The sequence below is a fragment of the Biomphalaria glabrata genome, chromosome 4 (assembly GCF_947242115.1).
Source record: "Biomphalaria glabrata chromosome 4, xgBioGlab47.1, whole genome shotgun sequence".
Lineage (NCBI taxonomy): Eukaryota > Metazoa > Mollusca > Gastropoda > Planorbidae > Biomphalaria > Biomphalaria glabrata.
The window spans coordinates 14,230,976-14,257,623 of NC_074714.1; the positions used below are offsets into that span (position 1 = coordinate 14,230,976).

Sequence of the window (26,648 nt, forward strand, 5' to 3'; positions counted from 1 at the left end):
ATTGGTAGTTATGTTTCAATGAACAGGACATAGGACTAGGAATAAATTGGTAGTTATGTTTCAATGAACAGGACATAGGACTAGGAATAACTGCTCACCTCATGAGCTCTAAATGTGTACAGAGCGAAATCATTGCGAGCTGACACCCACAGTTTGGACCAAGACACTCCATTGTCAGTGCTACAATGCATGTAGCCACAGAGAAGTCCTGGATCACTTGCCTTTACCTAAATAGAAACAACTATTTCTGAATAATAGAATTGATAAACAGCACATTTTTTTTTTATATAAAATGAATAGGTAATCAGAGGTTACAGTAATGTATAAGTAAAAAAATTATTCACTGTCCTTGAAAACAAAATATACATATATACTGTGTTTATATTTGCTTGAATTGAGACATTCATTCAAATAAGCCCTATCTCCTGTTTCAGAATTCTTTTTAACTGGTATTGGGCCATTTCCTTTCTGCTTGAACAGATCCATTTTTTCAATGAGCCGTAGTTTGCTTTAGTTATCCTTCTTTGGAGATGATAAAAGCCTTAACACCCAAACATTTATTTGATTATATTTGTCTAGCAGGATTCTCTCAAGATTATTTTAACATTTCTCTTTAAAATCAAGTGGCAGTAAACATTTAATATATGGCGTAAGACAAAGTAATAGAATGTCTATCTGTACTCCCTCTAACTTCTCATTATTCGTTAGTGAAACATAATGAAAAAAGTATTATACGTTTAAAATTATATCAACCTTATCTTATTTGTTCCATTGCTTTTTTTTAGTTTATTTTTTCATGGCTTTAACATGCTCAGTGCACTTTGGTACAAACTCTTTTGTGGAAATATAGAGGGGAAGGGGGAGGGTGTTACGCCAACTTGGCAACACAAGAGGTTTAGAGATGTTCGACTTGAAAACCTATGTTCAATTTAGTTTGATATTCGATGCAGTAGTATTGTTTTTTTTTAAACTCATTTCTGTATTTTATAAGAAATATAGTTTAAAAACAGTATAAAGAGATATATTTTATTATAAAAAAAATACTCTACATTGGCCTTGAATCTATAAATTGTATTTTTAATAATACAGACGTTACATCATAAAAAAAAATAATTATGTCCTACGCGTAAATATACCTGTAGTACACCTTTCTTCTTATCAACAACAGAAGAAGTTTCAGTTGCTCCCCTTTTATTAACAATGACATCATAACACAGAACACAAACTCTGTCAATCTTCATTTTCTTGTACTCCAGTGGAGCTTTCTTACAGCATGACTTGCAAATTAGCTAAAGGATAAAATCAAGATTCACATCAGTTGTTCTTTTTTTAACTTTTTGAACAAATTTTATGCCATTAATAAAGGAAAAAATCTAATTTTTTAAAAAAGTTAAAAAGTTACCTTGCCACAAGACCTGCAGTGGTGCCGCCTACGAACCATATTGAAAGTGCTTTGGCAAAGCATACACATTGTGGCAGCATCATCAGGTATCCAAACTGGAGCTGTCTTACCCAGACAACTTTCAGGCATCTGAAAATAAAAAATTTCAAGGTTTTTATTAGATCTTAAAGATGTTAATTCAAAAAAGAAGATGATTATGTCCTAGATTAAAGAAACAACAGCTGGTGCTGTTTCAGTTTTTAAAAATTAACAAATATGTGTATTAATGATGTAGCTAAATTTGCAAAGTCAATGAAACATTCAATAAAATTTTCTTAACCCAACAGCTCCTATATTTCCAGTTAGGAAAAACCCTTCCCAAGCACTAAGCAAAGAGGGATAACCCCAAACAAAAAAATCCTAAAAAATAAATATTTAAAAAAAATAATCAAATTTAAGATCTAATATTAATAAATGAACAAACAACTTTAAAAAATAGAACGATATGTCTAGTATACAAAAATATAGACTTTTAATACCTTTAGAATATAAAAAAGCTTCAAAAATGCTCATTTTCCCAACTTTGGGGCTTATGCACTGGGGCTATGGGACTGTTCGTTTGAAAAATTATTTAAGCAATAAAAATCTTCCAGATTTTACTAACAATAGAAACAGTAATCTCCACAATATATAATCACGCTTGCAACGAGACTAGAAGAAATCTTCTATTTTAAAAGTTTAAATTTATGCAAGTATATTGAATAGGGGATTTGAGAAACATTCTACAATGGTTCTGGACGAAAACGAGAAAATGTTTCTGACTACAGAAGGAGATAATGGGTTAAAGCAATAGTTTTTTCAATAAACACTTTTTAAATTCATAAACATGTCAAATTAGCACATAAACAAATAAATAATACCCAGAATAACAAGCTGCCAGGAGAGCAATCATATTTTGTGTTTTGTAACTTTAAAAAAAAAAAAGGTACAAACTATTTTAATCAGTTTTCTAAAGTTATTTGACAGCATGCATAATGCATTATTATATCTAAAGAAATTAATAAAATTATCATATGTATTGTATCTTTTTATTACATACATTGGTCTCACTGGAATCATCTGTAACATCAATAGACTTGATAAATCTTTTCCTCTGCTTGTAGTTAGCAATAACATCTTCGAATTTCTAGGAAATTAGAGAGGATTCAAATTTCAAAAGCAGTAATTCTTAAACTCTATTTAATGGCAGAATTTTTATTGTAAAATGTTACTTTTTAATCAAAAAATATTTTGATGTTAACTTACCACCTTCCATCCCATCAGTTCGCCACTTGGATTTCTGAAAACCAAAAACATAAATCTGTTATGTAGGGAATGGAAATTCATACTATATTAATATATTTATACAGATATAGATCTACTCTTCACCATGGAATTCTATATTGTCTTTTTTTAAACACATATGCAGATAAAACTAAAATAATATATATAGCTGTATTATGTGAAAAAAACAACAAAAGGGAATTTAAAAAAAGAAAGACTTGACTTACTCATCTAATAATTCCACAGCTTTCTGTTTACTACGTAACATCATTGTGTTTGGAATGTGCATGTTGTTACCTGGCTTGATCTAGAATATGCCACATAATATCCAATTATCACATGCTAAACAGTTAATTACCTTAATTAAAAACTATTTTTTTAACTAATGGAGTTGTAAACCAACCTCTAGGCTGTCCACTTCTAAAACAGATCTCACGCTGTATGCGCCAAGAATGTAGGCACAGACAAGGACCATGTCATTGAACTGAAATAGGAACAGCAAATTGTAAAAAAATTAGATTTTCAATCTTTAAAAAGGTTTACACTAATATTTCAGGATATGAATATGGTGGCTGAGTGGTAAGCTTGGCTACTGGACTGAAGACATTGAGTCTGAATTCTGGTAAAGACTGGTATTTTGAAATTAAGTATTTTTAGAACACCCCTAGTGGGGACCGTAAGTGTTTAGTAATTGTGATAGCAACATGAAACCCTCGTTTACTATCAGCCATAGAAAAATCTATCTTAAGAGCAGAAAAAAATGATTTTTTTTTAGATTATGACAATTGAATGTGAAATAATATCTGTAATATATTAATGTTTTTCTTTATCAATTTACTACAACTATAACTTTGAAGGCGATTTCAGCTTTGTAGACTTTTAGGATTATATTTCAGAACATTTCTATTTGAAAAACAAAATTGACTATAAAATTGTGCCCTTATTTTACACTTTGAAACTTTCATTAAATAGTTTTAGTAATTGAATAGTCTTAAGCAATACAGTTATTATAAGTGGAGGTTAGCCCTCTTCCATTCATTCTTATCAAATTCAACATTTTTTTTAAGTTGCTTAATAAAAAAATTTTGTTTTTAAAGCTAGTTGGAAGATAAAAAAGCTAATTCTATCAGGAAAGATACAAATATTTCTTGTATTTAATTTTGCTATAAACTTTATCAACAAAATTGAATTAAATGTTTCTATTTTTTTTAAATGCATGTAAACAAAAACTATTTTTAAAATATATCGGCAACTGTTCACTTGAAACTTAAAACATAATTTTTTTTTACCCACAATTTTTGTAGTTATGAAAAAAAAAAAGTAAAGAAAAGTGTTCTTTTAGAATGTAAAACTCATCCAATCATCCAAAGAACATTATTTCTTACTAGAATGATCTGTCTTGGTTGTTTTTCACCACTTCTGGCTGAAATTTTAGTGACTGGTCCCTGAGTTACAAACTCTCTTGTAGGAGAGATAAAATCAACTGGTACATCTCCTCGTAAACTCTGGTAGATGTCAAGTAACTTATGGAATGTTTCCTAACAGCAGAAAAAATAAACTTTGAACACTTTTTTTTATATAGAAATATCACAATGAGGTTAAAATTTAGTATGTCTAAAAGTAATTTTATATTTTACAGATACTATGTAGCTCTTATTTCACTATACCAATAGTATATGACTTACAATTTTTTTCATAGCTTCATTGGAGTGACATGCAGCTTTTGTGACTAAGTCTAAGGCATCTGTAATGATAATGAAATTAAAGAGATTACAGATTATGTTGCTAAATGCTAAAAATATTTTATTACAATTTGTTTTAAAATAAAAAAAAGAAATAATTCAACCTCTATGTTTTATTATAGAGCATGCTAATATTAAACTGAACATAACAAACCTTTGGCATCACTTTTATCTGGTGAATTTTCAGGCAAATGTTTAACATAATCTGTATGGTAAAAAAAATATATTTATGGAAATGAACAACACTGAAATGTATTATAATTTTTTTACAAATCATATACCTAGAACAAGTTTGACTACATCTAAATAATAAGTCAAATTAGAGTTAATGAAAAGATTAGCAAATGAATATCACTAAAAAAAAAAAGATAATATTGTTCAAAGAAATATGATGGTTAAAAACATAAACATCCAATTAGAGTCTCCAACCTTTCAATAACAGTTCATATCTTGGTACACGCTGTATGGGTCCTAACATGTGATGTTGCAGGGACAGGGAACCACATTCAGGTTTTTTCTAAAGAAAATGAAACAAAAACATAAATGAACTAAAAAAAGATAAAAGAAACTTTGTAACTAAAAAAGATAAAAAAACTTTTACCATTAAAGATAAAAGTTTGTTTTGTGTTACATATTTTGATTGTTTGTTTAGAATAAAATTTATTACATTCTAGCCAAAACCTCTAGCAGGACGGCAAGATGGTAGCATGCAGGTTTCAAATCACAGACCATCAAGACAATAGCCCAGAGCACATACCCTATACAACAAGGCAGCCATACTTATTTTAACCATGACATTAAATAAGTTGTTTTTTTATCAACGCATCTGACATATTTTACATTCATAAGGTAATAATATTAAAAATTGATAACATTTAGACATTTTCATATGCTAGAGCCAGAAGAAAAATTGGAAACTAGTCCTCTAAAAAGATTTCAAGTATGTTTCATTGTTACATTTTTAATTTCACCAACAAGTAAAATAGCAACCTGGATTCATTTTCTTTTTTGAAAAAAATGAAAAATTATAAAAAAATATCTGAAAGGTAACAAAAAATATTATCATATTAAACTATAATCAGTAAAATTAATATTTTTGGTCGAATACCATTTGGGAAATAGCAAGCTTTATACACACAAACTAATGTGGCATTGTAAACTTATGTTAGAAATTTTGGTTAAAACAAAATACCTGAATGTCTCTAATGATTTCAGAAAAACGAACAGACTTTTCCATCCACTGATTAATAAGTTTCATGGCACGGTCAAAATTACGAATGTATTCTGTGTACATTTTGAGAAAAGGTGCATTCTTCTTCATCAGGTCTCCTATCCTCGGATCAGCATTCCTGTCAATGTAATAAATAATAATTATTTAAAATTAATTATTCTTTAATTTTAATTTCAGAATAATTATAACTTTTTAAATTTTAAATCATTATTTTTATATATAAAAAAAAGTTGTTTTGATATATTTCAATATAGAATGTACACCTATGAAATGGGTTAAACAAAAAATAAAAGATGTTGAAAATTTTTCTAACAAGTAGAAAAAGAAAATGAATTTTCACTAAAAATGTCTTCTTCTGCAACCTTAGCTTTTGAACTAGTTATAGTAAATCATTAAGTTGAATTTTTTAAATACAATATAAATCTAGGCCTTCCAAGGAAAATGTCAAAGCAGTGGACATCAGTTTAGAAAAGGCTGCAAATATTGCTGGAGCCCAATTTTTATGGAATCAGCTTGTCACCCAATGCAGACAAAGGCATGAGAGGATATAAATCTAGGCCTATTGACAAATATTTTAAAAAGTTGAAATGATTATAATTGATTGCAATAGTGAATTTTAATACTGGACATTGTTTAATGACTAAAAATTGACTCCACTCTAATAAAACACATTTAAATTTTAGAATTAGTCAACTGTAGGCAAGTTTCTTAATATTTTAATGTTCACAGCTTTTTGATAGAAACAAAACTCACCAATTTTTCATTCTATCTTCCAACTGAGGTAGCAGAAAGTCGTTGTGAAATAGGAAAATACTTTTTGTATTAGAAAACATGTGTCTCAGTGTGTCTGGGGGAAACATTTGTTGCTGACGATTCTCTTTGTCTAATGTGAAATAAAATACCTGGAGAAAATAGAATGGAAATGGAAGCTTGATCATTTAATTTTATAGAAAGTTTCACAAACATTGATCACAAACTATTAATGGCACTTACCATTCCTTTGGACACACCAGCTGTGAGGAGGAGGGGTGGGGGTAACTGCTGTGTAATAAAGTAAAGTTCCCATTTCAGACCTTGTGGTACATAGGACAGATGATGTAAAGGTCATCTGTTTCTGTGGCTAACGAGAGTGTCATGTGGCCAGCACAGTGACCAACCACCTTTACTTTTCCCCAACTAATGTCAGGTAGCCATTAGAGCTGGGTGAACTCAGAGGTGCCCAAAGATCCTGAAATTAAAAATTCTAGTCTTCACCAGGATTTTAACCAGGGCAATAGTGCCTCGAGTTGCTGTGTGGGTGACATCTAATCCCCACAGATCCATCTCATTTATATGAGATGATACAAAGCCATTTTGCAACTCAAGGGAGTCAGAGTTATAGTTTAAAATTCTTAAATCTACTCCATTTCAAATTATATACAAAGAGCATGACTGTTTTAAGAATAAAATTATTGACAACGACATTTTAAACAACAAAAGCAAACAAAAAAAAAGAAGTTTTAGAGTTTGTTGTTAAACCCAGATATAATTGAATATAAACTGTTATACTATATTTGTATTAGTAGTATAACAAGTTGAATTAATTTTAATATAGTCCCACCAACCAACCTGATGTAGAAGATGAAGTCTGGCTACATAGTCTCTCTCTGTTTGTAATAGTTCTGAAGCTATTCTAAATCTCTTATCTTCAGCAGCTACATCCACTTGTTCAGACACCTATAACAAGAAATCAAATGAAGAGGTAAACAACTAGCTATTCATTAACTATTACTTCTTACTTCATAATAAAGAAGCAGGAAAAAAACATAAATAGAAAAAGGAAAAGTCTTAAAGCTATCTTTTAAATTTCTTAATGTTTTGATGCAACATCTAAGCCGAAATAGTTTTGTATAGATTTAAGCGAGGAATGAATAAGTAATGTTGAATGTGTGTGAATGCTCCATAGAAGGAAGTAATAAGACTCTTTGACATGGTAATGGTCAACAAATCCCCTAAATTGCATCTTATATAGACTAGCCTTTGACAAAGCTCATGCTTTGGATGTGAGGCTATCAAGTCTAAAGATTGATCTCCTCAGTCTAGAAAAGCCAATACTAACTCTGCTCTTTTGTGCTGCTAACTGCAGCTCCTAAATCCCAGTTTATAATAAAAATGTTACATTTAGTTATTCCTCATGGATTGGGCTGGAGAGGTCAAGAGAGGTCCCAATAGTGTCACAGAATTCATTTTCTCCCATGACAGAAGGGGAGGCGCTGTGGCTGAGTGATAAAGTGCTTGGTTTCTGAACCGGGAGTCCTGGGTTTGAATCCTGGTGAAGACTGAGATTTTTAATTTCGGGATCTTTGGGCGACTCTGAGTCCACTTAACTCTAATGGGTACCTGACCTTAGTCGGGGAAAGTAAATGCGGTTGGTCATTGTGCTGGCCACATGACAACATCATTAACCATGTGCCACATAAACGCATGACCTTTACACCAAGATCAAGGTCTAAAAGGGAACTTTGCTTACTTAACATGAAGGAAGGAGCCATACGTAAATTGTTTTGAACATTTGGTTAACAAAAGTATATAGGTTAGACCGTTAGGGTACCCAGTGACAGCATTACAGACTTTGTACTAGTGAGAGCTTGACAGAAGGCTTATAAAGGACACTAAAACGCGCCTAGTGTGTGTAGGCCTTCAATTTCATAAAGGTGGGTCAAAAACAGATATCGGCGAGTTACAGACGGTCCTAAAGAACATCATAAAGAGTTTCGTCTTCCTCTACAGCTATGTATGTCAAAACGTGTTATAATTATTGATCTACTATTTCATTACAGTACCACGATTTGCGGTGTTCTAGTTTAATTTTGTTTTTAATGTTTCTAGGAAATAAAAAAAAAAAAAAAAAAAAACTGCTCATTCTTGTTTTTAGAGTTAAATTATTATTATTATTTTATTCTTAAGAGTGATGTTAACAAGCCATTTATACAAAGAGGCATCACAAAGAAAAAGAGTAGAGACAGGATTAGTGTAGCGAATAGACCCCAAGATGACCTGATAACTACTGTCAAAAAACGTAAACTCAAACTCTATGGCAATATCACAAGGTCCTCAGAGCTCGAAAAAAAACTTCCTTTTAAGGAACAGTATCACAGAGGAATGGAGAAAGACGGTCAACAGATCTTGTGTAGTGCCCCAACGGTCCAACAGACTAAGGTAGAGGTGAAGAGGAAGGTAACAACTCAAAAGTAAAGTTCCAGAATCTAACTTACTTAATAAGCTATTTTTGTTTCACATAGCAAATCTTTGCGTTATCAGACACCCGCCTGTCCAAAGGAGGACAGAAAGGAAAGCAAAGCCTTTCAAAAGTAAACAACTTAACAAACTTGACAAAGTAAAGTTTAGAACCTAGAATCTAAATTCAATTGACTAAACATATCAGTAAGTCATAGGTAGTAAACTATTATTTTTTAAAAATTTTCAGACGAAGCAACATTTCCTTCAGATTTGTGTTGTTCTTTATGAAAATAGGCATACCTCTGACTCTGATGGGAAGTCTAGTGCTCTCTTATTGTCCCAAAACTATGGTGGTAAGAACTAATGACGGCCTACTTTTGTTTTCTTGGATTCATTTAGGACGTCCCATCAGAAAACATACAGATTATTACGACCTAGAAGACAGCAAGGAAAGGTAGTGAGAAGGCTTTGAGAGGGGTCAAACAAAACTATAGTCCTGGGGGGGGGATGCTCCTTCAAGCTTTTTTTTTAAATTGTCTTGTTTACGTATTTGAAGATGTTTTTTTTTTTTGTTGTCTACTGGTGGAAGGCAGAGGGGCCCACTCGTACCCAGTTGTCTGCCGCCCACATAATTCTGTCGGAGGGCCTCTGTAAGGACCTAAATGTGATAGTCCAAAGCACGTACCACACAACCAGGCAACCATTCTAGTTTTTCTTTTCGACCTACGGTTAGACTAAATTGGTAGAAAAGTCGATCTTACCAAGTCATAAGTGTAAAAGTAAATGTAAGAAGTTAGACCTATATCCCGGACAGAGTTATCGTAACCTATGCTATGGCTGTGTACACTTCTAATAGTTATGACAATCATTTAGTTTATGTGTATGCTGTCGGAGCAGAGCACGCGAATAGCGCTTGGATTTGCCTTCATAATGCTTTAAGGTTCAAATCTCAATTCCTTTCAATCCCCCCTGCACGCTTTATAAATGTTATCTTATAATAATCAATATGTAAATTAATAAAAATAGTTTGAAATAATAAAAAAATCTTAAGCCAGCAAAGCAGTAAAGTAAAATAGAGTCGGACCAATTGTTTTTAAAATGGTTCTGTGACTACTAGTAGGCTTTATCACACTTTTTAAAAAGAGAAAACAAAAAGTGGTAAACTTGTACTGTAGGAAAAAAACAATCTTTGATATGAGACGTGTGTTTAGACTATAGAAGAAAAAAAAAGGTTTATACTCTTCTTTATAGGGCTAAAATGACCTACAACCTTACATAAAGACAATAAAATCAAGAAACAAAAATTGCTATTACCAGTTATAAAATGCAATAAAAAGATCACTTTTTTTCAGTGGAGTTGATAAATTATAGACTTTGTCTTTGTAATCGATAACTTCGCGATGATACATTTTTGAGAAAAAAAATTACTACTAATTACTAAATTACTTACTACTAATTACCAAAACTACTAATTACTAAATTACAAACTACTAATTACTAAATTACTTACTACTAATTACTAAATTACTTACTACTAATTACTAAATTACTTACTACTAATTACTAAATTACTTACTACTGAATTACTTACTACTGAATTACTTACTACTAATTACTAAATTACTTATTACTAATTACTAAATTACGTACTACTAATTACTAAATTACTTACTACTAATTACTAAATTATTTACTACTAATTACTAAATTACTTACTACTAATTACTAAATTACTACTAATTACTAAATTACTTACTACTAATTACTAAATTACTTACTACTGAATTACATACTACTGATTACTAAATTACTTATTACTAATTACTAAATTACGTACTACTAATTACTAAATTACTACTAAATTACTTAATACTAATTACTAAATTACTTAATACTAATTACTTACTACTAATTACTAAATTACTTACAGATGGTTCTTTCTTTTCTTCCTCTTTCTTTTTCTTCTCCTCAACTTTCTTCCTGTCTTCCTGTTTCTCCTCACCATCACTAAATTCATCCATGCTATCAGAATCTGACCAACTGGAGTCAAATAGTTCCGCTGCATTTAAAGCAGGAGCATTGTCATATATAGTGTTGAAAACAGAGTCTCTATATTGCTGACTACTTCGTGTGGACGACACCCGCATTGAAACCTCCAGGTTATGACTATTGGAGGATGAAGTTGAGCTTTCAGAATCCTCACGCTGTGTGCCAGCACAACTTTTGTTGGACTCATTTCTGGAAGTCATCTGCAACTCTGAAGGTAACGCTGAGATGTGTGTGCCAGGGGAAGAGATGGGATGTGGCAAGGATGAGTTTGATGACTTAGAAATGGGTGACGTTGGGTGAGAAGAAGGTGATGAAACATGTGTTTCCGTGTGTTTAGGTGTTTGTGTTTTACTGTGTGTAGTCACATAAGTTGTGTTGTGTTTAGTCACGAGAATATCCGCGTGTTTATGCGATGTTTCATTGGGATAAGTCAAATGAATTTCAATGTGTTTAGCCTCACTCATTTCACTGTATTCAGCCACATGAATTTCACTGTGTTTAGCCACATGAGTTTCACTGTGTTTAGCCACATGAGTTTCACTATGTTTAATCTCAGATGGAGACCCGACTGTGTTTGTTGTAACTGAAAACTTTGAAACGGATGATTCATTGTGCGCTAAAGATGACTCGGAAGGTGAATCAGCCTTTACGTTGAGCATTTGTGTTAATTCTGGAGTCAATGACAATTTTTTGGGTTTGCTGTTGTAGTCCACGTGAGGTTTGTCTCCAGGTGATGTCGTGCTGTGTGACCTCACTGAAGATGCCTTGCTTGGAGAATGTTTTGTTGTGCTACTGGACTGGGATAAATGGAGGCTACGGCTGTGTGAAAGAGCATTCTCTGGTGTTTTCTTTATAAACAATTTTGGGGTTGGGTTGATGTTAGAAGATGTTGATTTATTTAATGATGAATCTCCATTTATTCCAGTTTGAGAACTTAAATTGTGACATGAAACTGAAGATGGAGAGTTGTGTTCTGAATGTGGAGATTGGTCATAACCTCCAGGCTTCTTGACTGTTGGAGGTTTACAGTTTCCACTACTGTTTTCTTTTGAAGATTGGCTTTCGGCTGCCTGTATTAAATCTTTGACAAAACTTTGCCTTAAACCCTGATCTTTAAACTGGTGCAAGAAAACGGCATCCTCGTCGGACTCTTCAAGTGCGTCCTTTTTAGCATCATCGTCGTCAACCTCGAGTTTCAATGCTCCTTGTTGATTGATCTGCTCTGACAGCGCCTTCACGTAGCCTTTAGCCATGACTGCTTCAGTAAATTTATTGTTACGAGAGATGTCATATAGACTTTTGGACCATTTGTCAGGGTTATCGCTGTGAGGGCTTAATGGTCTTCTGTACTGACCACAGAGAGAACTGTTGGGGTTAAGTTCACTGGAAGATCTCTTGACCTTTCTGCTAAGATCTAAAGAATCACGAGCTGATTCTGAAGGCTGAAGTGATTGCAAGAAAACTTGACACTGTCTTTTAACGAAACCCTTTGTGACAAGGGAAGGTTCTGGGGGCTCGTCTGAAGTGCTTTCTTGTGCTTCTGTGGGGCTGTCTGAAGTGCTTTCTTGTGCTTCTGTGGGGCTGTCAGAGACAGCAGGAATGTCAAGGGCACCTACACTTTGGCTGTCACTAATTTCAACTGAGTTGCAGCTGATCTTTATGATATGTTCATGGTCCGAGTTAAACTGTTGCCCTGCGTCTGTTATTATCTGTTGCTCTGCGTCTGTTATTAACTGTTGCTCTGCGTCTGTTATATCATAAATAATCTCCTCTACTGAGTAATCATGGAGATGGTTCTTTAGTTGTAGTTCCGAGCTTTGATCCTCTGATGAGACATTCAGTTGACTGCAAATTTCTAAGGACGTATGACTGCTTTCTCCACCGTCAGAATCTTCAACTACTTCGTCTAGTGCTGCCTCGTCATCATAGTCATCACCCTGACAGTTGACATCAAGATAGCCTGTGTGGTCACTGTGCCCTTCGAAGCTAGAAGAACACTGGCTAACTGAATCACACGTTGATCCTACATCACTCTGATCTTCCGGAAAGTCCAAGTAAAACTTGGAAGAGTCTTGGGAAGAAACCGACGGAGATTTTTTTAGCTTTCCAGAAGACTTCCTGGACAAGCTAGACGCCCCAAGAAGAAACTTATCAATGAACTTTGGCCTTGACGGCACTGAGGGGAAAAAAAAGAAAATGAAGATTTTATTATTTTAGAGAAACAAACCTTAAAACTGAAATGTTATAAACATAATTTTACTTACAATGCGATAAACCATTTATGTCCGATTCAGACATATTCAAGATGCAGATGGGTAGGCTACTTGGTAGAAGAATACCAAAAATATATAGTTTTAGTTAAATAATTAAAACACATCAGACATAGAATAAGTGAGAACTCGGCAGACACATCAGACTCATAACAGTTTCAACATGATAACTGGTTTCGTGAGAACCAAGTGAAAACTGACAGGACTCATGTAATCATTCGTTTCACTAGTTTGTTTAAACTGTATACAGCTTCCTGGTTGAGGTCTGTATTGTATACGTGTGAGTGTGTATACGTGTTTGGAATTTAAACGAAATGAATCGGTGAGTCATATGCGAATCGTAATACTTAAGTTATGGAGTTCTTAATGGCACTCTTTACTTATTACAAATGTTTAGTTTTATTCCACAACTGCAACCTCATCTCCAGCGATACAAAAAGAGAAGACGCTCGCGTGTTGAAAGTGTGGCAGATACTGTTGTGTTGTTGGTCCGGTTAACGACTTGATACCACAGGATACTAAAGTAAAAAGTAAAGTTCCCCTTTCAAACCTTGCAATCTATAGGGCAGAAATACTCATAAACATATGTCTCGATAAGTAAAACTAGTATATGAATAATAAATAAAAAGCTTAATAAAGCTCCACCTAATACTCAGTACAGTGCATTCCAAGATTCATTGTTAAAAAAAAACAACATCTGTATTATTTGAATAGAAAACATATTTTCATGACCAGACTGACGAGTTTATCCCACTCTCTATCAAACATTGAGAACCCTCACTCTTTTCATCTCGTAATTGATTTTTGTTTCAGAGTACATTATATAGCTCCTCCTTCGTGATCGAAGATGAGCACATTTCTCATATCCTATGGACTCGAAGAGGACTGTAAAGTCCAATCCTCGCTTTAAAAAGCCGGCCGCATACGTGGCATTGATAGTTTTGTTCAGTTTGTAGATAGGCCTGCTTCTTCTCTCAGCTTTTTGTTGGTTCGGCGCTCTTTCACGATGGCCACTCTTCTTCCTTCAAATCTCGAGACTACGAGACTCACAGCTTCACGCCATGAGGAGCGATCGAGAGCTAGTGCTTCCCAGCCGTGAATGTCAATGTCACATTCCTTGAAGGAGCTCTTGAGAGTGTACACTACGAGAGGTGGTTATACGCTTCCGTACCGAGAGTCCCGGGCTCAAATTCTGCTGAAGACCGGGATTTTTAATGTCGGGATCTTTAGGGCGCCTGAGTCCACCCAGCTCTAATGGGTACCTGGCATTAGTTGGGGAAAATAAAAAGGCGGATGGTCTTTGTGCTAGCCACATGACACCCTCGTTAACCATGGGTTATAGAAACAGAGATGGCAAGGTCTTCAAGGGGAACCTTACTTTTTATTTTTTTACACAAAGAGTGAGTCATCTACACAAAAACGTGGTTTGTTTTTTTCCCTAATACTTATGCCAAGTTTTGGTTTCCAAATTTTGTGACGTGAATCCTTTGTTCTAAAAACAAACTCTCAAGAATTGGGAAACTAGTGCGAGTAGAATGTCTTCAAGTGAGGGGAGACTAGCACTCTATCGATCGAATTCTTTTATTTCTATGTTTGATATCTGAAGATCACCAGGAAGAAAATTATAATTTCGACGTTTTCTTGTGTGGATGGAAGGAAGTGGCCTTAAACAGTGGCGTCTTGTCCCCTCCCACTAAAAAAAGGAGGGTGGGACGAGCTTAGGCGGAAACAACGTTGTCAAAAAATAATTTTAAAAAAAAAGATCATTTTTACAAAGCTTATAACATCCCACTCTGTTTGTCTTGTAAAACGTTTGTACATGTTATTTCTCCCACACTGAATCTCGGATCAAGCTGAAATTTTGAGCAATTATAATTCTTGTACCTGAGAGGACGAGAATCAATTTAAAAAAAACAACAGTTAATTAACTATTATTAATTATTATTTCGTATTTGGTATCAAACAAGGGAAATAAATTGTACTTGACAGATGTTGATTTAGTTCTCTTCATATTTTGTGTCCAACAGACAACAGGGATAAGTGAAAGTGATACTTTTGTGAAGAATTAGGTCGCCGCTTAAAATTTTTTAATATAGATTGCTATAAAACCTTCAATTGGTATAAGCACTTCCCTGGCACAGTGGTTACTGTATTGGGCTGAGGGGTTCGCATTCATGTTGTACAATTTTGTTTCTCATAAAATGCATTTAAAAAGCGATCACAGTATTATTCATTCAGATAACCCTTCTCCCCCGCCATCCACCCTTTCCCAACTGGTCCAGGCAAGTGATAGAATCATAGCACATTGAGAAACAAGTGATAGAATCATAGCACATTGAGAAACAAGTGATAGAATCATAGCACACTGAGAAACAAGTGATAGAATCATAGCACATTGAGAAACAAGAGATAGAATCATAGCACACTGAAAAACAAGTGATAGAATCATAGCACAATGAGAAACAAGTGATAGAATCATAGCACATTGAGAAACAAGAGATAGAATCATAGCACATTGAGAAACAAGTGATAGAATCATAGCACATTGAGAAACAAGAGATAGAATCATAGCACATTGAGAAACAAGTGATAGAATCATAGCACATTGAGAAACAAGAGATAGAATCATAGCACATTGAGAAACAAGTGATAGAATCATAGCACATTGAGAAACAAGAGATAGAATCATAGCACACTGAGAAACAAGTGATAGAATCATAGCACACTGAGAAACAAGTGATAGAATCATAGCACACTGAGAAACAAGTGATAGAATCATAGCACACTGAGAAACAAGTGATAGAATCATAGCACATTGAGAAACAAGAGATAGAATCATAGCACATTGAGAAACAAGTGATAGAATCATAGCACACTGAGAAACAAGTGATAGAATCATAGCACACTGAAAAACAAGTGATAGAATCATAGCACATTGAGAAACAAGTGATAGAATCATAGCACACTGAGAAACAAGTGATAGAATCATAGCACACTGAGAAACAAGTGATAGAATCATAGCACACTGAGAAACAAGTGATAGAATCATAGCACACTGAAAAACAAGTGATAGAATCATAGCACACTGAGAAAGCTAAAAGCATGACATTGCACTTAACAAAAAAAAAAAACAGTTGGTAAAAATATTTCAAACGGCACAGATTTATTATTGTTAGTTTAGATCTATTACAATGTTAATGTTATGAACTTGATGATTCGATTGCACTTAATAAAAGCTTTTCTTTAAAGAACGAAAGTAAATCTCTTCGTGTATCAGAGGATAGTCCCAAACGAAAACGAAATGAAACATAGAACACACTAAACAGGTTGTCAAATGTTTTCATTCATGACTCAAAGCAATTAACTAGGAATAACAATGATCTGAATTGAGACTATCATTATCTGTTCATCGTATTGACGGGCTTAACCAGCTAACTAGTATCAAACATGAAATCTTAATTATGCATTAGCATTGATAATGTTATGTATGAGACCAACTGAAAGCTTTTAGGCGCAAAACTTAACACATTCTACATAACATAACACATTCTACATAACATAACACATTCTACATAACATAACACATTCTAATACTACACACTATAAAAATAAGGTCTATAGTACAAAAAAACAAAAAACAATAAAGAACAATAAGAATGAGATATGAAACAAATGTGTCATAATTAAATGTATGGCTGCCAAGTGGTGCGTTTGCGAGCTGGACTGTCGTTCGGACTTATCGATAGTCCCGGGTTCAAGCCCTGCCGGTTCCCATCCCCCGTCGTCCTGCAGGAGGTTTTGACTAGGAAGTAAATTATCTTCAACTCTGAAACATGTAGAACAAACATTTTAAAGGTAAAACGAACCGAAGTGGGAGTACAGATCTGCCCAAACTGAACAGAAAACAACTTAGTGTAAACTAAAATATATAGTCAGGTGTCCCTAAACAATATCTCGATACATAGACCCTCATCACTTCGTTTTTTTTTTTTCAGGGAAAAAAATGACATCAAATTATTATTTTTCTTTCAAGATCTTATCTTATCTTATATAATACAGACGTTACTTCAAAAAAGAAGATGATTACGTCCTACGCGTCATGCATTTAGTCATGCATATTAACCAATGACTTAAATTCTGCCAAGTCACTGGTTTTCCTGGCTAGCTCAGGCAACCCATTCCATGCTCTAATAGCACTAGGGAAGAAGGAGTATTTGTACAAATTTGTCCTAGCATATGGGACGAGGAATGTGCCTTTATCTTTGTGTCTTTCAGAGTATTTTATTAAATTTTGTTTTTGTATTTGAAGATTATGGTTCAGTGTTTTATGTATTATTGCTACTTTACTTTTGAGCCTTCTGTCCTGAAGGCTTTCTAAATTTAGTGATTTTACTAAAGGTGTTACTCTAGTCAAATGTGAATATTCGTTTGTTATGAATCGCACTGCTCTATTTTGTGTCTGTTCTAGTTTCTTAATGTTTTCTTGAGTTGAGGGGTCCCAAACAGAGGATGCATATTCTATTATTGGCCTAACCAAGGTTAAATAACATTTTAGTTTTATGTTCTTATTTGATTTATAGAAATTTCTTTTAATAAATCCTAATGCTTTGTTTGATTTTTTTGTAGTTTCATCAATATGTGGATTCCATGACAGTTTTTCATTTATTATAACACCTAGGTATTTTGCGTTTTTAGTCTGTGTTACTGGTTTGCCATGAATAAGATAAGTGGAATTAATTTGTTTTAGTTTTTTTGTTACTCTTAACAACTGACATTTTTCTGGGTGGAAAGACATGCTCCAATTTGATTCCCATTTCTGTAATTCATCTAATTCTCTTTGTAAAATATCTGTGTCTTGTGTTGTTTTTATTGTTCTATATATTATGCAATCGTCTGCAAATAATCTGACTTTTGTTCCTGAAGTAATGCAATTTGGTAAATCATTTATGTAAATTAAAAATAGTAGTGGACCCAAGACTGTTCCTTGAGGTACACCTGAGTTTACTGTTATCGGTGTTGATTTAGAGCCATTTATTATTACAGTTTGTTCTCTCCCTATCAGAAAGTCTTTAATCCACTGATGCAGTGGACCATTAATGCCGAAATATTTTAATTTTTTAAGCAAACTATGGTGGTGAACTTTGTCAAAAGCCTTAGAAAAATCTAGTAAGATAGCATCTATTTGTTCACTATTATCTAAACCTTTTGAAAAATCATCAATTAGTCCTATTAGTTGTGTTTCACATGATCTATATTTCCTAAAGCCATGTTGGTATGGTGTGAGGACATTATGTTTGTCTAAGTGGTTTATGATGTTGCTACATATTATGTGTTCTAGGATTTTACATGTGATGCTGGTAAGTGATACTGGTCTGTAGTTTCCTGGGTCAGATTTTTCTCCTTTTTTAAATAGGGGGGGTGACATTAGCTTCTTTCCAGTCCTTTGGTACTCTGCCCTGGTTAAGTGAAGCCTGAAAGAGTATTTTGAACACTGGGGCTAGCTCATTACTTAGTTCTTTGAGTAATCTAGCTGGAATACCATCAGGTCCAGAAGCTTTATTTGGTTTGGTGTTGGCTAATAGTTTTTGAATTCCATTTTCTTGTACTACTATATCTTCTATGTTGTCTACTTGGTTCAAATTCAGTAATATGTCTTTGTCTCCTGGGGCTGAGAATGCTGATGCAAAGTATTTGTTTAGAATGTTTGCTTTAGTTTCATTATCATTATGTATTATGTTATGTTCATCTTTTAATGGCGCTACGCCTGTTGTTTCCATTTTCTTAGACTTAATGTATGACCATAGGTTTTTGTTGTTGTCTTTAGATATTACATTGTTTATGTATTCACTCTGCAGCTGTCTGCTTACTTTTTGGGTTAAGTGTTTAATTTTTATATACTTTTTGTAAACTCTTTCTGCATTAGTTTCTTTAAATTTTCTATATAGGTTTTCCTTCTGTTTACAAAGCTTCTTTAGTCTATTATTAAACCAGCATTTATTTATTTTGTTTGATGTGTACTTAGTTGGTATTTGATTTTCTATAATGCTTTTAAGATGGTTTTTAATGAAATTCCAGAGGTCATCGACTGGTTGGTTAATGTCTTTTTCTAATAAGAATGTTTGTTGAAAGTTTAATGCAGCTTGGTGTAGTTGTGTTAGGTTACATTTATTCCAGAGTAAGATTTTTCTTTTGGGTTTTATATTGGCTACTGCTTTTATCTGACTGTGTATTTTTATGATCTCATGGTCTGATAGACCACGGTACGTGACGTTTTGGCGCCGCCGTTTTGGCGCCGCCGTTTTGGCCCCGCTGTTTTGGCGACGGGACGTTTTGGCGCGAGCCGTTTTGGCGATGGGTCGTTTTGGCGCGAGATATCATTTAACGATAATTTAATAAGCACGTAGCATATATAACAATGTTTATTTCACTCTACCATAATATTGTATGTATAGTATGAATTCTAACACCGTTCAGCGAATTAGTTTGTTTTTTTTTAATTATAAAGGTTTTGCTTATTTCATCAATATAGGCCTATAATAATCAGATTCCTGAATGGTAATGACATGCTATATGTGAGTTCTGCTAATCGCACTGGATGACATTTTTGAATTTCTTTCCAAAAGATTTTTTTTATTTGACAATAGTGTAATATACGAACTAGCTAAGTGTCACACTTTAATATAACAAAACCCATGTTAACATCTAAAGCTCTATTACTCTGAATGACGACAATAACTCCACACATAGTAAAGATCAAGACACGGAATGTGGTCAGTACAAACTCTAACTTGTTTTGAGAAATTGGGTAGGGGTGATTTGGGTGACACATCTCGCATTGACGCAGGTAGAGTTAAACAAATGAAGACAAGACCAGCACCGAGCACTGGTCGTTGGCGTCATGCGTCTGGCGATCATCTCCTTGGGAATGGTCATTACATGTGACGCCTATCCCGCCCCCTCTCTTCTGCTCACATTTCACTCCTTGTATATACTCTTTCCTCCACCCCTCCCCTCTCTAACGCGATATTTGTTTTTAATTTTAAAGTAATATCTTAAAAAACTTTTTTGAAAATAAAAGCGTGCCTCTTAATAAACACACATACACAAGCCAAAATGTTTATTAAAGAAAATGATGTGAAAAACAAACACACATTTACATTTAGTACGTGAAAAATATGTCTTAACACAAACTCTCATGCAAAACATAGATATGAATAATTCTTTTAAAAGAAATAATACAATAAACGTACATAATGTATTTCGCGCCAAAACGTCCCGTCGCCAAAACGGCTCGCGCCAAAATGACCTTCGCGCCAAAACGGCGTCGCCAAAACGGCGGCGCCAAAACGTCCTGGGATAATATCATAATCAACTACTAATCCAGGTCTGTTGGTTAAGAAGAGATCTAATGTGTTGTTTAATCTAGTTGGCTTTTTAATGAATTGATCTAAACTTAGGTTGTGTAAAGTTTCTATGAAAAGCTCATTTATGTCCTTAAGGTTTTGGTGTTTATCTATGGTTAGTGTTTTCCAATTTATATCAGGTAGGTTGAAATCACCCATAATCCAAAAAACTGCATTTTTATTTGTCTCTTTAAGTGTCGTAATCTGATTACATAGTTCCTGCATGTATTCTAAACTAGAATTTGGTGGTCTGTAAATGCTGCCTATTATTAGGGATGTTGAGGTGGTATTAATTTTACAAAATGTTGATTCTATATTTTTTGAGTTAGGTAAGGTCCTTCTGATTGGTTGTCTTTTATATCTTGTCATTATAAGTAAAATGCCAATTATAACGTAAAAGAGTGGCCGAAAAAGATGGCAGAATGAACAATAACAAAAAAAAAAAAAAACAATAAAAAGAAAATTTAAGACAATATCTCCCTTATACAACTTTTAGAGCGAGTGTTTTTCTCTTGATAACTAATGAATGCTGGATTAAAAAACAATGGAAGATTATTTGCCCTGCCCATTCTTCTTCCCCCCCCCCTACCCGATAAAAAAATCCTGGTTAAGCGAATGTATCGATCTACTACACTTTATAATTTTCCAGTGATAGGCAATTAAATCTAGACATTAATTTATTAAAATCTTGAATCCATTTTGAATTAATGCCTTACAATCGGAAATTCCCGAACGCAATAGTCCTTTCAAGAACGAGATGGTTCTTTCAAAACCGATGCTGGATCTAGATCTAGATCTCCAGCTAAATGTAAACTTATTTCTTCTTAAACTTTAAAAAATTACAACTGTCAAACTCGAGTTATCTTCATGTGGCCATCGAGCTAGTAATTCTTTTCTCAGCGATATACATCAACTGTTTTATTTCTAAGGATAATAGTTTGAGTCGTTTTAGAGATCAGTGTATAGGTTCGGACTTCCACCCATCCACCTTCCATGAAGTTCTGACATGAATAGAGGTATTGTAAAAAAACAAACAAACAATCCTGAAACTAGGAACGCATCACAAAGTTCGTGAAAGGACAGAAACGATTTATTAGTTTTCAAGAGTACCCCCCCCCCCGAACACTGACAAAAACAAAATTACAACAACAATAATAAAAATAATCTTCAAGTCATATCCTCATTCCAAGCGAAATGCCTTCCTGCAAGGAACAGTACCAGGAATAAAAAGATATTAAGCAGCTACACGTGGCGATTGGAAGAGGGCACTGAAGAGAACGGACGAGACATGCACTGGATGTCCAGATGCAGGAAGGAGTGGAAAGCACAGTTCGGCAGGTCACGTGAGCTTCTTCAACGGTCCAATAGACTTCGAAAGAAAGGACGGTTTTGTAAGAGACTTTTCTAAATGTACACGCTACTAGAACTTGTGTCAATCGGCTAAAATAACGAACGTAGAACATGGCAGTCTGAAAGCTAATGGAGCGTAAATTTGATATATGAGTGCAGACCACAACCTCCTGCAGGACGACAGGGGATAACATCGGGCAGGTTTCCAACAGGTAAGCATCGTGATGAGAAGTGCTTACAGCATAGCAAGGCTTAGTTTACCCTAAGTAATAGAGCATCTATAATGTAGATATAGATGTAGATATAGGGAAGCGTGGTCGAGAGGCTAAGTACGCTTGAACTTGGCTACCTACCTATGAAGGGGACTCGAGGTTCGACACCCGACTCGAGCAGAGTTGTATTTACTGAGCGCCTAAAGGCAACACAGATAACCTTCTTCCAGATACTCCCCCCCCCCTCACTGGTCCACAAATGAGATATGACAATAGCGCTCTGAGCATGCTATAAGCATGAAAGTAGCGCTATAGTAAAAGCTACAATTTTTATATATCATAATCCAAATGACAACTAGAACAGAAGAGTTGTTTTAACATGCTAATGTAAACATGATAGGGTAAATAATCATATTGTTCCATTTTATCTGATCCTAATAGCAAGCAAAAGAGGAAATTAAAAAAAAAAGCTATCAGCTGGTGACTTTGAAGTATGGGAACTAATTATCGTATCTGTTCACAGTAATTTGCATGGCCTGGCCCTCGACTATAAATAACTATACGTAATTATACTCAACAATAGTTAGGGTTGATTTGATTATATTTGCATCGAGATTAACATTTGGGGGGGGGGCGCACTTCTTTATTATTTATTTTCTATCAGGACTGTGCAAGCCTGTGTGCCTGGAAAGTTTATTCCTCCATAAACGATATTAGTGTGTAGTAAAAATTGAACAGTGCGCAAGTTCGTTCAATTCTCTTTCTGTACACAGTTAAAGCCATAAACATTATATAGCCTAGATATAATATTCTATAGAAATTTAAGCCCGTTTTTTTTATGTGGGTCAAAGTTTACATTCGACATTTTCCAAAAGTGAAACTCGCATTAGGATGTTATAAGTCTGTGTTACACACATCTCTTTGGTTAAAGCGTGTCTAACTTAAGGATCTTTTAGCGTGAATGTATCACTTTCTTCAAGTGGTTCATTTTTGGTTTGTTTTGTTTACAGTATAGATCGAGGCGTACTTTAAGTATGAGTGTTAAAATCATTGCAATTCAGCCATAAACAAAAATGTCTAGAGCAAACATAGCATCATGAAATGGGAAAAATGTGCACAGGGGAACTAAGCCCCCCCCCCCCCTGTTTTCTTAATCACGATCTTCAGCAGGTTTCTGGAGACAATGCCAAAAATAACTTTCTCAACATTTGTATTTCATGAGTTCCCGCGCATTCAGAAAACAACAGACAGTTATTACAGCAAGATTGTGTTTACCTAGCGCTAAAGCAGCGGTTCCCAATCTTTTGTGGCCTAGGCCGCTAGGGGCCTAGTCGACGAGTTCAGTAAACCAGTTTGAGAAGCCCTTTGTCTAGACAGTTATGCCAACAATTAGCTAACAGGAATGCACGGAGATTGCTTAACACATATTTAAAGACAGTGACAATTGGTACACATCTCATGTTACGGTACCTAAGTCATTTAGGGTTATTAGCTGGGTTTTTTTTCCTCCTCCAATGGAAAAAAAAAACGAATGAAAAAATAAAAACAGCACGAGACAAGACGCTTGATGAGATGACCTAGTTTTAAATAGGAGACATTCCGACCAAATGAAGGACACCCAAGCAAACACGAATAAACACACTCAGGCTTAATACACACACACACATACACACACATATTAAAAGGCGTGCTAGGGATTTAACAAAGATCAATGAATCATGAGCGATAGTATTTCGAAATAACAGATTATTGCCTCAGTAAGCGACTGTCTATACATAGGTGTGTTCAGTGGTAAAATAAAAGTGTGTAAAGACAGGATCAAAGTAATACAGCCTCCAAACCTTGACCTTTCCTTTCTTGTACACTGTAGGTAGTTTTACAAAATTCGTATCTATAGTAATCAACTGGGTTTGCATAGTCATGTGAAACACAGCACTCATCTTCAGAATATCGAAGACATTGCCATTATTATCTATAGTAAACTTACCAATTACTAAGAACACACACATAACAATAACATCACAACTACATTACAGCTACAAAAAAATCATAACTACAACAATATCACAATAACAACATTACAACAAATCTAATAATAGACTGAATAGTATAAAAAGAATGCAATAAAAATGGAATGTCCTCGCTTACCATTCCCTCCATCTATTTAAATATAAACCCAAAGGAAAACAATGTCTCTGTTATGTTCAAATGTATCCAGGTAGGAAAAATACAGTAAACACTTTCAAATATGTTCAATCGTATTATTATTATGCACGTTTAAAGGGTTATTGTATGTATGTGTCCATGAAGGCCTATTCAATCGATCTGACCTAGCAACAGCTGTCTTGCTTGATACACTGATTTCTGTTCAATAGGAAATGAAATAAATACAGTGCACATTATTGTTTAGCATTCGTAACAATCCACAGGTTTGATTTCCGCGCACGAGTGAGTTTCAGTGGACTGTGACTTGACAGTGGTTGTATTAAGGTGTTACGTTTGAAACACACATTCCAGGCTACAACAGAAAGATCAACATTCAGTCTGTGCCACTTTATGGTAAAAGGCTGAACAAAAAGAGAAAAAAAAAAAGACCGGCGGTATATTAACAGTATGCGATAAGAGCAAAGTCTGTACAAAGAAATCAACATAGATCTATATATAATTATATATATATGGGTAACAATAAATCACCAGATCACGTGATTTCACTCTTGACATTTATAAACATTTCACCTAAATGGGGGCAAGAGGTTTGGGTTCAACTCTTTTAATAAACTGTATAATAAAAACCATAGCCTTGTATAAAGGAGGCCACACACTATAAACAAACGTGTAAACTGTAAAGTGAACAGCAAAACAAAACCACTGTTTCTTTTTTCTTTTCTTTTTTTTTTTCCCAATAAAGATATCCACTTCCTGTGTTGACAGGCTGTTTAGGAGACCATTAAGAGTGACACACTGACACGGCACTACACAGATAAGACCAAAACGAATACGAGGAGACAGGGGAGCATACCGAGAGCTGCTTCTTATCATAAGCGTTTAGAATTCACATTCAAAAGTGTTTGTTTCATGTCTCAACAAGCATTGAAGAATGTATCTCAATTAGGGCTATCATAGACTGACTGTTAGAGTATTCAATTGAGGCATCAGCAAAAAATTAACAAGGATATAGAATCCATTCCAATTGGCCCAAAATATCCAGATCTACTAATAGTTGTGTTGCAATATATAATTGAGAACAAAGACACAATAAAAAAAATGATTTTTTAAGCCAAACTAAGTGTCTTGCGAAGGTCAAGAGTATACTCATCAGTTTTTTAACATTTGTTTAAATACACAATCAAAACCAAGTCTTCGGAGTATTTAATTATATTTCCAACTAGCAAGAACAACTAATTGAATACATGGCTGCGAAGAAGACGCCATGTTTCATGAAGGAACGTCTGGAGTTCTGTTCAGTTCTGTTTGTAACACTCACTGCTGTGTCTCAAACCACAAAATAGGCTCAATCATCCACTGCACGATACTTTAGGTAAGTGATACTCAAACTGCGGCCCGCGGACCAAATCCGACCCTTAACCTATGCTTGTCCAGTCTACGATAATTGATGACCACAAGCCACCAAGGATAGTTACATGGTACATCAATGATTTTGTTATGGTCCATAATGTGGCCTATGACACGTGTGTCTGATATGTATTTGGGCACAAGGCTGGACAAGGTATGGCAGCACAGCTCTTCGAGGCTTATTTTAAGTTTTGTTGTGGGTTTACGCAGAATCGATCTAATGTCCGTCACAGTAGTTATTAGCTGACGACTTTTTCTCTTTTTGTTTTCTCTCCCCTTCTAAAAACCAGTTAATTTGGTCCAGCGGTGAATAACCTACATAGACGTCATGGATGCTTCTTAAAACTCGTGTGCTTATTTGTGTCACAATTAGTCACTCAGTCACATGGGCAAACGATGTGCTAAATACCCCCCCCCCCAAACAAACAAAATATAGCATGTCAATGTGTCGGTCACGTGCTAAGTTTCACACAAGTCAATCTACTAGCTCATGATGTCTTAGCATGAAACATCTTTATAGATTGAAACAAGATCTAGAGCTTTCTTTAGGTACATTTACTAGACATCCGGCTAAAGAAGGAAAAATCCTCTTTTTTATTTGGGGGGGGGGGAGGGGTCACGTCCTCTGTCCGGCAGGAATTGACCTAAATCGTGAAAATGGATTTCACTCTGATTGGCTACAATTGCATATTACTCATCAATCGATATCTTCTAGATAAAACACAGTCAATCATTCATACATAGAAGAAAAAGTGTATTTTTGTTGATAACCTCCTTGGTGTGTTCAAAGCTGTTTTGTTTTCCTTGTACATTCCAGGACACGGTGCTGACGTTGATACTAAATGTTGGCAGATCATTACGAAGCGGACAAAAGAGAAACATAATCTATATTAAC

At 34.5% G+C, this 26,648-nt stretch overlaps 1 protein-coding gene across 6 annotated transcripts in view; it reads right to left on the minus strand.

Annotated features, from left to right (window-relative positions):
- LOC106053183 (FYVE, RhoGEF and PH domain-containing protein 4-like) overlaps positions 1-26,648 on the minus strand; it is a 117,362-nt gene that overhangs the window by 6,174 nt on the left and 84,540 nt on the right. For 5 of the 6 annotated variants that reach the window (XM_056027658.1, XM_056027659.1, XM_013208678.2 and 2 more), the window contains 15 exons: positions 10,825-13,121; positions 7,286-7,393; positions 6,431-6,579; positions 5,639-5,795; positions 4,876-4,963; positions 4,601-4,651; positions 4,390-4,448; positions 4,090-4,242; positions 3,108-3,188; positions 2,932-3,011; positions 2,687-2,720; positions 2,481-2,567; positions 1,403-1,531; positions 1,137-1,289; positions 99-227 (listed from right to left, as the gene is read on the minus strand). In XM_056027658.1, the coding sequence (XP_055883633.1) occupies positions 99-227; positions 1,137-1,289; positions 1,403-1,531; positions 2,481-2,567; positions 2,687-2,720; positions 2,932-3,011; positions 3,108-3,188; positions 4,090-4,242; positions 4,390-4,448; positions 4,601-4,651; positions 4,876-4,963; positions 5,639-5,795; positions 6,431-6,579; positions 7,286-7,393; positions 10,825-13,121 (3,755 nt within the window). Of the gene's footprint in view, positions 1-98; positions 228-1,136; positions 1,290-1,402; positions 1,532-2,480; positions 2,568-2,686; positions 2,721-2,931; positions 3,012-3,107; positions 3,189-4,089; positions 4,243-4,389; positions 4,449-4,600; positions 4,652-4,875; positions 4,964-5,638; positions 5,796-6,430; positions 6,580-7,285; positions 7,394-10,824; positions 13,122-13,209; positions 13,448-26,648 lie in introns of those variants that run through there. The other variant, XM_013208687.2, reaches the window with a different exon arrangement.